General features: G+C 31.0%; 1 protein-coding gene across 5 annotated transcripts in view; it reads right to left on the bottom strand.

The window, feature by feature from the left end:
- Positions 1-18638, bottom strand: part of LOC141543515 (solute carrier organic anion transporter family member 1B1-like) — a 77207-nt gene that overhangs the window by 20504 nt on the left and 38065 nt on the right. For 2 of the 5 annotated variants that reach the window (XM_074268880.1, XM_074268881.1), the window contains exons 5-10: positions 17982-18094; positions 16727-16873; positions 14470-14568; positions 7111-7356; positions 4772-4936; positions 706-901 (exon numbers count right to left, since the gene is read on the bottom strand). In XM_074268880.1, the coding sequence (XP_074124981.1) occupies positions 706-901; positions 4772-4936; positions 7111-7356; positions 14470-14568; positions 16727-16873; positions 17982-18094 (966 nt within the window). The remainder of the gene's footprint in view (positions 1-705; positions 902-4771; positions 4937-7110; positions 7357-14469; positions 14569-16726; positions 16874-17981; positions 18095-18638) is intronic. The other 3 variants (XM_074268883.1, XM_074268884.1, XM_074268882.1) reach the window with 3 other exon arrangements.

Consider the following 18638-nt stretch of genomic DNA (forward strand, 5'->3'; position numbering starts at 1 on the left):
ATGTTTGCAGGGTAATTTTTACAGTATATTCTAAAAAGTCTTGGCACAGTTTTAAGCTTTAATAGTTCTTTTTAATTTTTTGAAAATCTTTAATAGCTTAAACTTCATCAAGACTTTTGGGACATCCTTAATAAATCATTTGAGATTAAATTATGTCTGAAGCATGATTTTAGACATTGCTTCAGATACCTACTAATTGTATGACCCTTGGTAAATCATTTAAACTCTCTCAGCCTCAGTTTCCTCATTTTTGAAATTCTGAAAATAATAGCAACTACTCATAAGATTGTTGTGAGAATAAAATAATATGAAATATTTAAAGTTATATGTAAACTTTAACATCCTATATAATTATTTAGGTTTCAAATTTTTTGGCTCCAAATAATGAAGGTTATTTTTATAAAACAAGTTGTTAAACATTAGAGTAGACTAAGAGTGAGACTATGGAATGTACTTATATGGACTTTCAAAATAACACAGTGATTCATATGATTGCAATGGTTTCTTGAAAGGAAAGTAATATAAGAAATGATTTTCAAACTTCTATCCATTTGTATAATTGAGTGTTTAAGCAATAGCATCTTTTAAAATCTAACTTAATTTAAAATGTTTAATGTAGAAAAATATTTCCCTTGATTGTTACATAGTATTTTGTAATGCAAAACTCATGTACAATTATACGGTTGATTAATAATAGACACATACCTATTGTAGGCTACTGTTAACCCAGCTACTGGTCTGCTTCCACAGTTTAATGTCAACATCAGTGTTTGTGCAACAAAGCCACAACAATGAGAAATGAGTAAAAATTTGACAGCTCCAATATTGTCCAATTTCAATTTTCTAGAAATATATCCTCCCAGGAAAAGTAAAATAGAAGTGAAAGGTAATATAATTAGTCCTGGAAAAGAAAAAAAGAAAAATAATTGAGTTTTTAATCTTACTTCATTGACAAATGTTGATCAATATCAACATTTCTTAATTGAAATACTGAAAACCACAGAGACAAGTTAGCATTCTTTATCCTATATTGCCTGCCTGGATCACCTATTTATCTATTTCTTGTACCATGGAAATTAAACAAGTTTGGTCTGTCTATTATTTGTCATTATTGTATTGTTTTGCTATCTTCTCTATCTATATTTGTGAGTAACCCAATTCTGACACAGTTTAAAACTGACAAAACTCTGATTTGAGTGGTCAGTAATCAATTTTGGGATTACTTATAGCATGACCTGGTCTGATTTAATTAAAATATTACAAATCAGACATAAATCTTAATTCTACATTGGGAAAGTTGGATGGCATTTTGGGGGGGGGGGAATCTCTTAGATTGCTGTTTGTTCATATTGGTCCAAATTACTATGTTGTGGACATTTAAAAAAAGGAAAAATTTTGGTCTGGTTTGAGATTGATATGAAAATTCATGGTCAAATGATTTCTTGAGGGATTACACAGACTATTAGGTAATTTTGATTTGGTAATTCAGAGATGACTTTTACATCTATTAATTTTTGTCTGGTTATTTCTGGTTTAAGTTATTCCCATTATGGGATCTGGTTATGCTACTCCTTCTAAAGACACCCTTTTGAGTTGTCTCCTGGTTAGACAGGGGAAAAAAAAACCAGCTGTTTTTTCAAGGTGGTCATTGAACTAACTTGGTTACTAAGTCATTCTGGTGTCCTTAAGCATTAGGAGAAAGAGCTGATAATTCTGGTTGCAACAATTATCTGTAGATTTGGAAGTTAAATTATTTCTAGTTGGATGTACTTCTGATTTTTTTAAAAGGTCTAGTATTGTTAATCTATGAAAAAATATGAATTGTAAAAATAGTTGAAATAAGATATCTGTTAGCCTAAGATGATTTTTTGAAATTAAAATCTTCTGCTGATTTAATTATTAAACCTTCATTGACTCCATTTTTTTTTGTGTTACTACATTTCTGATGCTTATCTGTAAAACAGAGATTTCCACTATTCCTATGACTGCTGATAAGTATGGTTAGAAGAAGAACTCATCAATGATTAAATATTTTAAGAATCATTATCTAATTACACATTGAAAATACAAATATCTCTTAAAGATGAAAATATTAATGGCTGAGGGGATAGGGAAAGTTAATACGTGATCTTTGAGCTGAATCTTTTGTTCATCTATGAAATCTTCAAGCAAAATATATTAGTAATAAAAAGGGTGTTGAAGAAAAGAAAATGTTGGAATATTGATTAAGGAATGAGAAAATCAGTTTTGTCTGAAAACTGAAACTATCTCTTTGAAACTTTGAATAGCTCTTCTAGCTAATAATTTATAAATAATTTGCCATTTGTGAATATTCCTTGAAATGCCAGATCAGGTGATTTTTCACAAATGTATCTCAAATTATTAGGAAAAAAATGCATTCATTAATTAAACTATTTGTAAGGTAGTTTGGGACAAATGCTGTTTTAAGGGAGCAAACATCTAACTGGTTAAATAGTTTCCTCAGATTGTGTATGTACATGCATGCATGTGTGTGTATATGCGAGAGAAAGATAATGAGATAGATACATCTTTTAAAAATTCTTCATTACCTATGTATAGAAGCTGCCTATTTTCAAAACATAATTTAGAAAGTGTTTGTTACTTCCCCCCCAAAAAAATTTTGTAAGTTTTGTCATAAACATACTAGTTCAATATATAAATTTTCAATTTTCTTGGATCTTTTCAAGTATATATCTATTTAAAAAGAAACATTTTATGCTTTTTTCTATTTACATGATCAAAACATATTTATTAAATTCCAATTATATGGCAGATAATGTATTAGTTACATAAATAGACAAAAATGCAAGAGTTCTTACCTTAAAAAGTTTGCATGCTATTAGAGAGACAATATAACTAAGTTAAACATACACAGAAACATATATTTTAAAAAAGAATGTTTTTTTGTTTTGTTTTATTTTATTTATCAGCAGCTGAAAGAATCAAAAAACATATTATGTAGGACATGGCATTTGACCTGAGTTTTGATAGAAACAAGAGATTCTGTGAGGTGAATATGTGGGGAAAGTACCTTCCAGACATAGGGTAAGGTATTAGTGTAGTAATAATGAGAATAAAAAGAAAGAGGGAGGTATAAGAGATACTGTAGTAGTAGAAATGAGACATTTTTGGCAATTAATTGGATATGTGGGGTGAAAGAAAGTGTGGAGTCAAGGATATGCCAAGGTTATGAATTTGAATAATGGGGATGATCTTGGCCTTAAAAAGTAATATATTATTGGAGTTCTCTGGGGTAAGTACAAGTTACTTGTCTGTTGGTCTTGTTTTGTTTCAGGTCCTTGGCAGACATCTAATTTGGAATTTCCATTTGGAATATCTCAAAATACACATGATACTCAGGAGAAAGACAAGGACTAGATATACAGGTCTGAAAGTTGTCTGCATAGAGATAAAAATTAAACCTGGGGACTTGGTGAAATCATTAGTAAAAACATATAGAGATAAGAGAACAGTGCCCAAAAGGCCTTTGATTATATTGACAGCTACAGGAATATATCAATAGTGAACCAGCAAAGATTGAAAAAGTGTTTGGTCATGTAGAAGGTGATAAAAGAAAGAATGTTTGAAGAATATCCATGCAGTGGGGATTTTCAAAAATTTCACATACTAATGAGAGGGTGAGAAAGATAAGAACAAAGAAAAAGTCATCTTATATGTCCATGAAAAACCACTGATCACTTTGAAGGGAACAATTTTGTTTGAGTGATGGAATCAGAAGGCAAATTACATAGAATTGAAGAAAAAGAAATGAAGAGTGGAAATGTTTGTTAAAAGAGTAGATAGCTTTTTTCCCCATTGATAGTTTGGTGGTGAAAGTGCTGAAAGATGATTTTGGTAAGGGGCTATTTACAAAATGTATGAATAACATTTTTTTTGTTATGCTCCAAGGAAGGAATCAGTAGATGTCATTTTTCAGTTATATTCAACTCTCCATGAACCCATTTTTGGTTTTCCATATTCTTCATCAATTTATTTAACAGATGAAGAAGGGAGTCAAACTGAATTAAGTGACTTGCCTAGAATCTTACAGCTATTAAGAGTCTGAGGTCAAATTTGAACTAATAAAGCAGTCTTTCTGGTTTCAATTCCAGTTCTCCATGTACTGAGAAAGGGGAATGATTTTGAAATTAATTAGTTGGAGAAGATGAGAGAAAAGATCATTTTGTAGTTCGTCAAGTCAATCAATATTTATTAAGTACCTAATATACAAAAAATACTCTGTAAGTGGTGGGAAAATAAACATTTAGGGAAATTTTAATTTCTTGTTTCATGAAGCTTAGACTCTCTCATGGAAATAGATAGCTATTCTGATTAATATCTTGTAAATTAATTAGAGAAGTATGAAGCAGAATAGTATATGAGATTGGAACTGAAAAGTAATTATTGACCAAGGAAATAAGACTTCTTACAAGGAATGGCACTTGAAATGGGACTATAAAGGATACTTTGGAATTCTTTACATTTAGAGGAGGAAAGAATATTATAGGCATTGGGAAGAGCTGGAGGCAAATGTGTAACTCAAGGCAATACAGGAAATGATAGTTGGGAAGAGAGTAATACATTTTGGCTAGAATTTAAACTTTTTGATGGTTAATAATGTAAAACGAGATCAGAAAGATAGTATATTATCCATTTTAGAAGACATTGAATACCAATAGAAATATTTTTAAATTTTAGTGAGAATTGCTCATTGTATCTGATATAGTAAAAGTCAAATAATAAGGCTTACCAAATATTAAGTTAGTTTTAGAAATTGACTGACCATATTCCTGTTCTAAATATTTTGGTAGATATATCAGATGACCAATTATGCAAATATATGTAAATAAAGAAAAAGTCAAATAGATGATGTACTCCCAGTTACCAAGAAGGCATTTCAAGGAATGAAAATAACCTAGAAGAAAAAATAAGTCTTTTTGAGAAAATATAATTCAACACATTCAAAATTATTTTTTCTTCCTCTATGAGTAAATATTACTAGACTTTTGGATTAAACAATTAATCATAGGATGTTAGAGTTTAAAACAAAGTAGTTTAATCTTCCAGAAGACAAAACTGAGGCCCAAAGAGATAATGTGAATTATCTTAGATCACAATACTAGCTTATGGTAGAATGGCTTTAAAATATTCATTTCTCTTGGCTCTCACCATGTTGTTTCATCAGATTTTTCTGTCATTTCTCAGGGATAGTTATTAAAATAGTGTCAATGTATTGGTAATTATACCAATTTACTTCTTTGATATTTCAATGAATCTATGATCTTATACATATTGATATTTCTGCCATCAATACAGAGCATAGTAGGGAAGGCTTTCTTATTGTATTAGCTTTTAATCATGCTCTTCCACAGCTTCTCTACAGAGTATTTAGCCAATAATACACTGCAGACTTTCTTCTGGGACATTTCCATTTTTTTGGAACTTAGTTAAGCATGTTTACTTTTCATGTGTTATTCATTGTTTTCACTATATGACTTGTTCCCTTTAGTTTTGGAATATATATTTCCTTGATGATATCTTTTATTCCACTTCTTAATTACTGGTACCAAAGAACAAGTATATTCATAATATAACTTTATTTTCATATGGCCACTCATTATTATCCTAATATTAAAAGAACCAGCTGGGGTCTTTTTATTTGCTAAATGTCACAAACGTAGTTATTAAGAACATGCATGTATGGGAGAAAGGAATAATGAGGAAAGGGAATAGTGGGAAGATAAAGGTCCATGGGATCATTACAATTGGGACAAAGTAGAGGGAGTTTGGGAATTTATTTTTAAATATATTGGTGTTTGAAAAAAATAGGGGGAAAGAGAAATAATTAATCATACTGAACAAATATATCTAGATATATTTAAATCTTTCTATTGACTATGGTAAAGGAAATGGATTGCAATTAATTAAGAGGGAATAAAGGAATATATTATATGAATGGCAAAGAGTATATATAAAAGTGTAGATTTATCAAGGCAGTATAAGAAGTATCAGTCAGGAAGAGAATAATATATTTTGGCTATTAAACTTTTTGGTGAGAAATAATTTGAGGTAAAGTTAGAGATAAGGTGGAACCAGCTTTAGAGGATCTTGAATATGAACCAAAAATATTTAGATTTTACTCAGCTAGTAGTAGTTTACTATATATAATATAATAAAAGTTATGTAGTAAGAGTTAATAAATATATATTCAGTTGTTGACTCACTATATTGCTGTTAAATTTTAACAAAATTACAACTAGGAATGAAGTTAAAATTATCCATAAATTTGATGTTAGAGGCGAGATTTGAATCCAGTTCTATTACAAATCACTTAATGTGACTTTGGACAAGTAACTTTAGTTCTCAGATCTTAAATTTCCTAATATGTAAAATTATGGGATAAGAATACTAAAATCTCTTTCTACTCTAAATCCTATGATGCATTAAATAGATAATATTCCTTATACATATTAAAACATAAATTCCATGGCATAGGTCAAACCTCTTATTAGTATGGAAGGCAATCTACAGACTCTGAGATAATGCTTCTTTTTTTTTTTTTTTTTTGTTTGTTTGTTTGTTGTTTCCCCCTCCCCCCCAGTAACCTTCATTTTGGAAAAACAAGATTATTTCTAGTCCTCCATTTGTTACTAATCTTGTGTGTCTGGAGAAACTATTTCAACCCTTTGGAACTCAGTTTTCTAATGTATACAATGAAAAGACTTTATTACATGATCTTTATATAACTTTCAGTTTTGTGATTTCATTTTCTAACATCTATCTAAGGATTATACACTTTATGACATCTATCTAAGGATTACACATTTAATATAATGGACTTTTTTAAACCTGACATTAATGATTGAAGTTTCACTGTCTCCTCCCCGCCATTATGCATGCACACTAAATTTAATAAGACTACAATGGAAGCCACTGGAGTCAGATGAAATGAGTGTGAAAAGCATTATTGAAATACAATTCCATTTAACAAAGATTACTGATTTTTATATTAGTTATAATTTGGAATTATCTTTTAAAATCCTTAATTTGCATAGATAAGTAAGTTAGACCCATTTATTAATTATTCACCTGATAATTTTTGAGGATCCTTTGTTTGCTCAGGATTTTTAAAATTCAGCTTTTGGCTACTTTTGTCATTTATATTGGATGTATCTAAAGATGCTGGAACTTTACTTTCCATTTTTGTTTTTTTCTGGAACTGAGGAATGAAAAAGAATGGCACTCCAGAAAGAATAATAAGAATACCTGCTATGATAAAACCAAGCCACCAAGCACCAACCCATCGGGAATCGGTTGGTGTTATTGAAATAATGCCTATAATAAAAACATATTTTTTAAAAATCTAATTAGAAATAAATTTCACAATGCAAACATATGATTGCAAAAATTGCTATCATTTTCTTTCATTGAAATTAAAATCATCGTATTTATCTTTAGACAATGACAAAATGCATTCATACTAGAAAAATAATATATAAGCAATAAGCAATAGATTAATGAGGGATACAACAAAGCACTGAGAAAATATTAATAGTTTAATATTTTTACTATACTTTAACATATCAAAACCATTTTGTAAAATAATGCATCATTCTATAACTGATATTAATTCAATAAAGCATAGTATAACAAAAATTTATTCTTGCCATATGCAAGGAACTGTACTATGATAATAAATTTTCAAATTTGGATATCTGAAGGTAAAATAAGAAACAGATCCTATCTTTAAGAGTTTGAATTTCAAGCTTGTTGGAAGTTAAACTATTAATCCCTAAAAATTGTTGGAAGCCAGAAAGAAGACATAGAAAGAGAAATCTAATTAAAATCAACTGCAGACAATATAAATGACTTCAGGATCTACTTGCTAAGAAAACTGGGAACTACACAAACAGAATTGCAATTTTTTTTTCTGAGGCAATTGGGGTTAAGTCACTTGCCCAGAGTCACACAGCTAGGAAGTGTTAAATGTCTGAGGCCAGATTTGAAATCAGGTTCTCCTGACTTCAGGGCTAGTGCTCTATCCACTGCACCACCTAGATGCCCCCCCAATACCACCTAGCTGCCCCCAATACCACCTAGCTTCCTCTGCAAAATGTTTTTTAACAAAAATAAACTTAGATCTAAGCAATCATAAAAATATATTAATTGCCCATAAATAGGTTGAGCTAATATAATAAAAATGAAAATTCCATCTCAATTTACTTATTTAGTGCCATACTAAACTCATCACAAATATTTTATAAGTGAGAGAAAACATTTTTTAAAAAATTCATCTGGGAGAAGAAAAGGTCAAGAATAGCAAAGAAATATATTTTTTTTAATGTGAAGGAAGGTATTACATTATATTACATTATAAGTTGGTAATTATCAAAACAATCTGTTACTGGATAATAAATAAAATGATAGATCAGTGGAATAGATTTGGCACATAGGGCATTGTAATAAATGTCAATGCTGATTTAATTAGTGATCAATAAATCCAAAGATTCAAGTATTTTAGATAAGTACTCATTATTTTACAAAAATGCTGGGATAATTGGAAAAAATGCATCATAATCTAGACAAACATCTCACACTATATCCCAAGATAAGGTAAAAATGGTTATGTGATTTAAACATAAAGGTAATATCATAGGCAAACTAGAGGAAAGCAAAATAGTTTGTTTACCTATCATATCTTTGGATAAGGGAAGAATTTAGGTCCAAATAAAAGATAAGAAGCATAACAAAATGTAAAATAAATAAAATTGATTATATTAAATTAAAATGCTTTGCATAAACAAAATTAGTGCAACACAGAATATAAAGAAAGCAGCAAACTGAAAAAAAAAATATGCTGCTTGATAAAGGCCTTATATTTCAAATATCTAGAAGTTAAATTTTTAAGAATGCCAATCATTCCCCATTTGATAAATAGTAAAAGGATATGAATAGGTCATTTTCAGATGAAGAAATAAAAGGCATATAGTCAAATAAAAACTGCTCTAAATCACTATTAATTACAGAAATGCAAATTAAAGTAAAGCAATTCTTAGGTACAATGTTGAGTCTATAATATTCATTGGTAGAATAGAAAAGCAAAATAATAAGTACTTGAGAAAATGTGTGAAAATTGGAAGAATAAAGCACCGTTTTGTTTTTTGCTGAGGCAATTGGGGTTGTGATTTGCCCAGGGTCATACAGCTAGAAAGTGTTAAGTGTCTGAGCCAGATTTGAACTCAGGTCCTCCTGATTTCAGGACTGGTGCTCTATCCACTGTGCCACCTAGGTGCCTGAGAATAAAGCACTGTTACTGGAACTGTGAATTAATCTAGTCATCCTGGAGAGCAATTTGAAGCTACGCCTATATATTATATTATAAAAGGGCTATACTTTGATCCATAAATATCAATACTAGGTCTGTATCCCAAAGAGAAAAAAAATATTAAGAATTGGAAAAGAACCATCTGTACCAGGATATATTATATTTTTATCATGGCAGAAAATTGAAAATTGAAGAGACATCCTCAATTATTGTTCAATTAGACAATAATTGAACAAGTTGTGGTTTATGATTAGAGTGGAATACTATTATACTATAAGAAATGAGAGGCAGGATTATTTTAGAAAAAAAAAAACCTAGAAAGATTCACATAAACTCTGAGAGGCACAGCCAAGATGGCAGAGAGAAGACAAGACTTTTTTTCGGAGCTCTCCCTAAGTCCCTCAAACTAACAGCAAATCTAACCTCTGAACTGGTTTTGGAGTGAAAGAATCCACAATTATTGGGAGTGAAACAAAATTCTAGCAGAAGATAATTTTGAAGATCTCCAGAAAAGATCTGTTTCAATTAGGCATGGAGTGAAGCAGGCCAAGTGCAGGTAGTCTGAGTGCAGGTGGATCAAGCACAGCTTGGCTGAGCACAGGCATTTAGGGCAGGCAGTGCACAGTCCCAGAATGGTGTGGGTTCCACAATTCAATTAAAAATTCAATTGGGGGGCAGCTAGATGGCGCAGTGGATAGAGCACCAGCCTTGAATTCAGGAGGACCCAAGTTCAAATCTGGTCTCAGACACTTAACACTTCCTAGCTGTGTGACCCTGGGCAAGTCACTTGACCCAATCCTCAGGGGGAAAAAAAATTCAATTGGCCAAATACAAAAAGAGCTAAAAAAGGTAACTGAAGAAAATAATTCACTACAAATTAGAAGTGAACAAATGGAAATAATTGACTGAATGAGGCATAAAGAATCAGTCAAATACATACACAACAACAAAAAATAGAAACAAATAGAAGAAAATGTAAAATATCTTATTTGAAAAACAACTGAACTGAAAAATAGATCTAGGAGAAACAATCTAAGGATTATAGAACTTCTTGAAAACTATGATGATAAAAAGAGCCTAGACATCATTTTTCAGGAAATCTTCAAGAAAAATTACTCTGGTGTCCTAGAACCAGAAGGTAATTGAAAGAATTTAACAATCACCTCCTAAAAGAGACCACAAAATGAAAACTTCTAGGAATATCATAGCTAAATTTCAAAAATGTTGCAAGCAGCCAGAAAAAATTCAAATATCAAAGAGCCAAAAATCAGGATTATCCAGGACCTAGAAGCTTCCACCTTAAAGGATGAAAGAGCCTGGAATATGATATTTCAAAAGGCAAAGGAACTTAGATTGCACCTAAGAATCAGCTATCCAGCTAACTTGAACATTATCTTTCAGGGAGGAAGATGGACATTCAATGATACAGGTGAATTTCATTTTTTTCTGCTGAAAAGACCAGAGCTGAACAAAAATATTTGATCTCCATATACAGAACTCAAGAGAAGCATAAAAAGGTAAAAAGGAAAAAAAAACTCCACATATGCTAGTTATAATATCATTACCATACAATATTATCCCCCTAAATGGGTTTTTTGTATGTATTCTATGAGACTGCATGCATTTTCACCAAAGCTTTAGGACTTTCTCACATTAGTAAACTCCTCCTGTAATTTCAAAAGGTAAATATCTTATGATATGTAATCAATACCATTTACTCTATACAATTCCTTCTCTTGTTTTTCAGGGCTGCTGACTCCTTCAGGGAGCTTTGCCCACCTGCTGAATGTGTAAATCTCATTAAAATACCTTTGCTTGGGTTGGAGACTGTCTGAGCCTGAATTCTTTCAGAGGCAATGCCAGTACCTATACCTACCAATGCAATAGGAATTTCAGGGTCAGAAGGGACCTTAAATGTTATCTAATGTAACTCTTGCTAGAGTACACAAAAGCCCAGAAATTGATTTGCCTAAATTGATATCTAGAATGGTAGATCATACCAAATATAGTAGAGTCCACATTTTTTAATGCATAGTTAAATGATCTTTTCTTATTCTACCATGGTAGAAATTGAAGAAAATTTCTAAAGAGTTAATTGTCATCATTAAATATTTGCTATAATTTCACTACTTGCTTTTGGATATTTATTTTATCATTTCTTTGAAACTATTACTTTGGTGGTTATTAATTGACTCTGGGAAGCAAAATTGACACTGAACCTATATAATATTTGAAGACTGCCTCACAATGTCAGGCATTCAGATTTAGTCATGTTCTAGTTAGTCATGGTGTCTCAGGACTTTTTCTAGCCATGTCAACTGTGGAAAATTCTACCAAGATAAAAAAAAAAACCAAAAAAAAAAAAAAAAAAAAAAAAACTAAAAGGATTTAAAGAAAGAGTTTATTGAAGAACTTCCTGTTTTCCATAGATCCACAAAGCCAATGAGGCCAGGATCAATGTCTTAGTTCAACTGTTTTATTTTTGTTTTAAACATTCATTTAAAAAATTTAAGTTTTAAAATCATCCCTCCTGCTCTTTTTGCATCTATTGAGAAGGTAAATAATGTATCAATTATATTTCTGAAGTTAGACAAAATATTTACATTTTATTCATGTTGCAAAAAAAGAAAGAAACATAAATAAAATTGTAAAGGGCTGAAACTCTTGAGTTGATGCACTGAGGTCGGACAACCAAGTACTTAAGGCTAATTACCAATTGGACAACACTCTATGCTTGGAAAATGGTTCTTTTCACTATTCTGTGCTGGCTGGATAATTGATGTATACAGAGAATTTTGAAATTGTCTTGGATCATTGACCTTGTTTTCATTGTCTTAATTATAATACAATGACATTCACAGGTAATGATTACAATATTTCTGTTACTGTGCTTGTTTTCTGTTTTTTTCTTATTTCATATAGATCTTTCCAAGTTTTTCTGAAACCATTCTATTCACCATGACTTATCCATGACAATCATATACTACAACTTGTTTAGCCCTTCTCCAATTAATAAGTCTTTCCACAATTTCCAATTTTTGACACTATAAAAAGGGCTGCCATAGATATTTTTTATTAAATAGGTCTTTTATCTTTTATCTTGATTTTTTTTTGGGATACAGACCTAGAAATGATTGATGGGTCAAAAGTGATGCACAGACATATCATCCTATATAGTAATTCAAAATTGCTCTCCAGAATTGTTGAATTCATATATAACTCCACTTACAGTGAATTAGTGTTTTGATTTTTTTCCACATCCTTTCCAACATTTGTCATTTTACTTTTCTGTTCACCAATCTGATAGGTATGAGTTGTCATCTCAGAGTTGTTTTAATTTGCATTTCTCTAAAAAGTAGTAATGTAGAGAACTAATGATAATTTTAGTTTCTTCTAAAAAGTTCCTGTTCATATCCTTTAACCATTGGACAACTCGGGAATGGCTATTATTTTTATAATTTTGATTCAGTTCCATATGTATTTGAGAAATGAGGTCTTTATTAGAGAAAGTAGTTCTAAAATATCATCTCACATCATTTTTCAGTTTTCCATTTAATTTTGGCAGCATTACTTTTGTCTAAAAGCATTTTAATTTCATGTAATTAGAAATTCCTATTTTACTTCTTATGATCTTATCTATTTGGTTATAGACTCTTCCCTTATCCATAGATCTGATGGATACACTTTTTCATATTCTCGCAATTTACTTTTTTGTGATATCACTTTTTGTGTTTTAATCATAAAACCATTTTGACCTTATTCTAGTATACTATATGAGATATTAGTCTATGCCTAGTTACTGCAAAACTACTTTTCAGTTTTCTCAGGAATTTTTTGTTAAATAGTGAATTTTTACCCCTGAAGCCTGGATTTGGGGGTTTATGAAAAACTAGATTAGTATAGTTATTTATTATTATGCATGTGTTTAGATAGATATGATTTATCCTTTTAAGAAAGACTCTATTGTTTCCATTGCTTGGTAGTGCTTTATTAAGGATGACTTGTATTTCATCAAAGGTTTTTTTCTTATATCTGTTGATAGAATCATATATTTTATTGTTGTTGCTACTGATTTGGTCAATAAATTTTGCTGTTTTCATAATATATAACCAACTCTGCATTGCTGGTACAAACCCTCCTCATAGTGAATTGCCATAATCTCCTTGCTAGTATTTTATTTAAAACTTCAAGGACAATTCTTCCAATGTTGTTTTACAGAGACACCATTGTGGAACTGCTTTCCAAGAAAAGCCCATACTGTGAAAGAGGGCTTTTGTGGAAAGGACTCTGGGAGTTAATTCTGAGTGTGACATTTAATAAAATATGATTCCTTTATGGTTTAAATAGATTCTATTCAAAATGAAGTTGTTTCATAAAGAACACCAGAGAAAGCAAGTATCCAAATAAGCTATAGCTGTATTGATTTGAATATGACTCCTGTGATTTTCCTTGAATAACTTCTGGAGAAAACTCTCCACAGAAATTTTAAAACATGAAACACATGTGCACCTGTCAATCAGCCCCAGATATTACTCAATGAGTGTTCACAGGAATGTTTAGATGGAAAAACATTTTCAAAACAGTTTTATTTATTCAATTTAGTCCTCCAGTTTCATAACACAATTATTAGATGATTACTTAAATGAAATATTTTGTTTATATTTTCAAATATTAAGTTAATATCTATATAATGATTTTCACTTTCATATTAGATTCTTCAAAAAGAACTATTTATATAAATTTCTGGTGAATTTGAGTTAGGAGAAGCTATCAAAACTAGTTATTTGGTAACATATGGAAATCCCAAATGATTATTTGAATGTATTATTTTCACTTGAATTTGTTAAACATATATATATGTATGTATATATACATACATATATATATATATATATATATATATATATATATATATATATATATATATATATATATATATATACAGAATCTAAAATTTATTTGTTGAGCATTCTCCATGCTTTTTATATTTGCAAAATGGGAAAATATAATTTCATCTTATTTTTCAATATAGAGATATTGTAAGTTTTAATCAGAAATTGATTGTTTCAAATGATTTACAGGGAATAAAATTCTTCAAATATACTTTTATTCTTTGTACTTACTTAGGTCTACATATCCAATATCCACATATATTCTTGTGCAAAGTGCTCCTAGGAGAAAGCCACTCATCGAACCAGTCAAACTTAATGCTTGGAAAAGACCTGAAATATAAAATAATTAAATCATTAAAATAAACAATATTTTATTGGTTTCAATTAAACCAACTTTAAAATTACAACTCAACATTTTTGGAGTTGAAGAACAAGAAAGATGAGCAAGATGAGATTTTTCCAGACTAAATAAAAAACCTCAGCAGGCTGGCAGGTCTGTGAAACCTGAATGCACATGATGGCAGTACTAGCAGCAGACCTTGGAAGCAGCTGTGATAGCAGCAATAGCTCAGGAGGGGCCCAGACACAGTAAGGGGTTTATACTACTGTTCAGAAAAGGATCATATGGAACCTTTTCTAACATTAGATGTATCTTCTTCTGATTGGCAATGTTATTGGCTATACAATCCCTTAGAATTGGTCTTGCAATTCCAGGGCAGAGAGAAATCTTTTTCATGAGTCACAAGGAAGTAAGGGGCTTGGTCAGAGTTTCAAGGCAAAGGGGAGAACTAGTACTTGCAGCTGAAAGAAAGTTAAAGACCTGGTCACAGCTTCAGTACCAAGAGGAGCACTAGCTCTCTGGGCTGCAGGAGAGCAGGGTTCTTTCTGGATAAAAAACAGAGTGCCCATCACAGATGAGTAGTTGCCTCTTCCCAGATCACACCACATTAGAAGCACTGAAAATTCACTTACTCCCATTGGGACATATAACTGTGAATGTGAATGGAATGAGCTCATTTATAAAATGGAAATAGCAGAAGGATTTAGGAATTTAAATCTAACAATATGTTGTTAACAAGAGAGGAGAGAGAAGTGAAACTATTTTGTTTCAGCTGAAGCAAAAAAGGCAGTGGTAGCAATCATATTTCAGACAAAGCAAAGGGAACAGAAATACTTGAAAGAGACAATCAAGGAAAATACATTTGATAAAGAATACCAGAGATAATGAGGGGATGTCCAAATTTTTTTTCACAACTTTCTTTGGCTCTGTTGTAAATTCATAAAAATAAAAGACATTTCCCAATAGATGAATTTTCTTTTTTTTTTTTTTCCTTTTTATTTATTTATTTATTTATTTGTTTATTTTTTTATTATATATATATTTTATAATATTATCCCTTGTATTCATTTTTCCAAATTACCCCCCCTTCCTCTATTCCCTCCCCCCGACGACAGGCAATATCATACATTTTACATGTGTTACAATATAGTCTAAGTACAATACATCAATAGATGAATTTTCAAGGAATAGGAACAAGCAGCTTTCAGGGGGAAAAAATCAAAGTGATCTATAATCACTCTTGGGCTAAATCACTATTGATTAAAGAAAGGCAAATTAAAATAACTCTGGGGTACCACTTTAGACCAATTAGAAATGACAAATGCTGGAAGGTATGCAGAAAAATATATAGCCAAAGAATTTTTGTTGGATTTTTTAACTCATCCAAACCATTTTTTGGAGAACAATTTGAAATTATGCCAAACAGTTTTAAAACTGTGCATTCTCTTTGACCCAGAAATATCATTACTAGCTCTGTACCCCAGAGAGCAAAGGAAAAGGGAAAGAATCAATGTGCACAAAAATATTTCCAGCAACTCTTTTTGTGGTCACAAACAATAGGTACTTGAGGAGAAACTTATCAATTGGGAAATTATTGAACAAGTTGTGGCACATGATTGAGATGGACTACTATCATGCTCTAAGAAATAACAAGGGTAATGGTTTTGGAAAAACATGAAAAGATCTCTATGGATTGATGCAAAGTGAAACAAACAGAGTTAGATTATTATATGCAATAATAACATCATCATAATGATGATCAAGTGTGAAAGACTTGGCTAATTCTAACAATGAAAATGTTTGACTACCACCAGAAAAATAATTTCTAAACTCTAAGTAGAAATTGAAGTAAATTTTCTCACTTTATTTTTCTTGCTTTTTGTGATATGGTTAATGTTGAAATGTTTTTCATGCTTTCATATGTGTAAGTAATACATATTGCTGTTCTTCTCCAGGAGTGGGGGACAGGTGGGTGGGAGAGAGAGAATATGGAACTTAAAATTTTTAAAAATAAATGATGAATTAAAAAATTGAGATGAGCTAAGCACAAAAATGGCTTCTGATGAGACAAGTCTATTTTTTTATTTTTAGAAAAAAGGAATGGGGTGAAAGGATAAAGCAAGTCCAAGGATCACAAAAGTACCTTACCTACATAAAAAGGAGAATGCCCTTCTTTAGCAAAGTTATCAATATATGTGATTCCCAGGGGTAACAATGGACTTTCTCCAATCCCACGCAGGATGTTGCCCATAATTATATATATCCACATGAGTGACCCAGATTCATTTTTGCAACCTTTAAACACAAGAAGTTAGGTTAATTTTCCCCCTTTTTTAGTTCTATCATTTCTTTTTTTTTTTTTTAACTTTTATTATTATAGCTTTTATTTACAAGATATATGCATAAGTAATTTTTCAGCATTGACAATTGCAAAACCTTTTGTTCCAATGTTTCCCCTTCTTGCCCCCACCCCCTCCCCCAGATAGCAGGTTGACCTATACATTTTAAATAGGTTAAAGTATAAGTTAAATAATATGTATATATACATGTCCACACAGTTATTTTGCTGTACAAAAAGACTTGGACTTTGAAATAGTGTACAATTAACCTGTGAATGAAATCCAAAAATGCAGGCAGACACAAATAGAGGGATTGGGAATTCTATGTAGTGGTTCATAGTCATCTCCAAGAGTTCTTTCGCTGGGTGTAGCTGGCTCAATTCATTACTGCTCTATTGGAACTGATTTGGTTCATCTCATTGTTGAAGAGGGCCACGGCCATCAGAATTGATCGTTATATAGTATTGTTGTTGAAGTATATACTGATCTCCTGGTCCTGCTCATTTTACTCAGCATCAGTTCATGTAAGTCTCTCCAGGCCTTTCTGAAATCATCCTAGTGGTCATTTCTTACAGAACAATAATATTCCATAATATTCTATAATACCACAAGCATCCACTCAGTTTCCAGTTTCTGGCCACTACAAAGAGGGTTGCCACAAATATTCTTGCACATACAGGTCCCTTTCCCTTCTTTAAGATCTCTTTGGGATATAAGCCCAGCAGTAACACTGCTTGATAAAAATGTATAAACAGTTTGATAACTTTTTGAGCATAGTTCCAAATTGCCCTCCAGAATGGCTGGATGTATTCAAAGTTAGATTATTTTAGCATAATATACTTAATTATGCATTTATATCATTTCTTTCATATAAATATATACTATTCATTATCTCTTTAATTTGACATTATTTTATTGGTTCAACTAGAAACCAGATGTAGTTTCATAATTTCACTAAATCCTTTACCTTGGAAAAAAGAAATGCTTCTCTTATTGTATATTTTCTTAGAGGGCTTTTTTTTTCATTAGAAAACAATGTTTAGTGCATGAACAATGATACTCACCCGATTCAAATAGTATTGATGATGTCTTATTTCTGGCTGAATGTTGATCAGTGGAGCAAGGAACTGTTGAGTTGTCAAATGACTTCATAATTACCGTTGGATCATATATGTAACTAGAATAATGTATTTGCAATAGCAAAATTATTTATAAAATCAAGTATTCATAATTTTACATATCCTCATCTTGTAGACCAATTTTATTTTACAATTTTCTCAGACTACAGTGGACTTTATTCCACTTGTTTGTCTCTTTCAGAATTAGTAGGTTATGATGGCTAAGAATACCTCTCAAGAATAACTATATAATCTTTCCCAAGTACTACCAGCAGCTAAAGGCTAAAGGAACTTTTAAGTACAGTTTCTCTCTGTAAAATTTGTATTTGTGTTCTTCTTATGTTCTTCTAACATAACATATGCAAAAATGAGTTCAAGGACATAGAGATCTGCAGATTAGTATATGAGTAGATTAGTTCCTATTTAACATCAAATTGATCAATTATTTAGTCTTTGGGGAAACAAAGCACTTTACCTGTGCAGAGATCACAAATAATCCAAACCTCTAAAACCTTAAAAAGAAAAGGGAAAATAGATGGTGCTTTCTCCAGAAGATAAGTTACTTTACTTGTTACAGGCGCATTGGATGTATGCCCTTTTATC

This window comes from Sminthopsis crassicaudata, chromosome 5 (assembly GCF_048593235.1).
Source record: "Sminthopsis crassicaudata isolate SCR6 chromosome 5, ASM4859323v1, whole genome shotgun sequence".
Classification (NCBI taxonomy): Eukaryota; Metazoa; Chordata; class Mammalia; order Dasyuromorphia; family Dasyuridae; genus Sminthopsis; species Sminthopsis crassicaudata.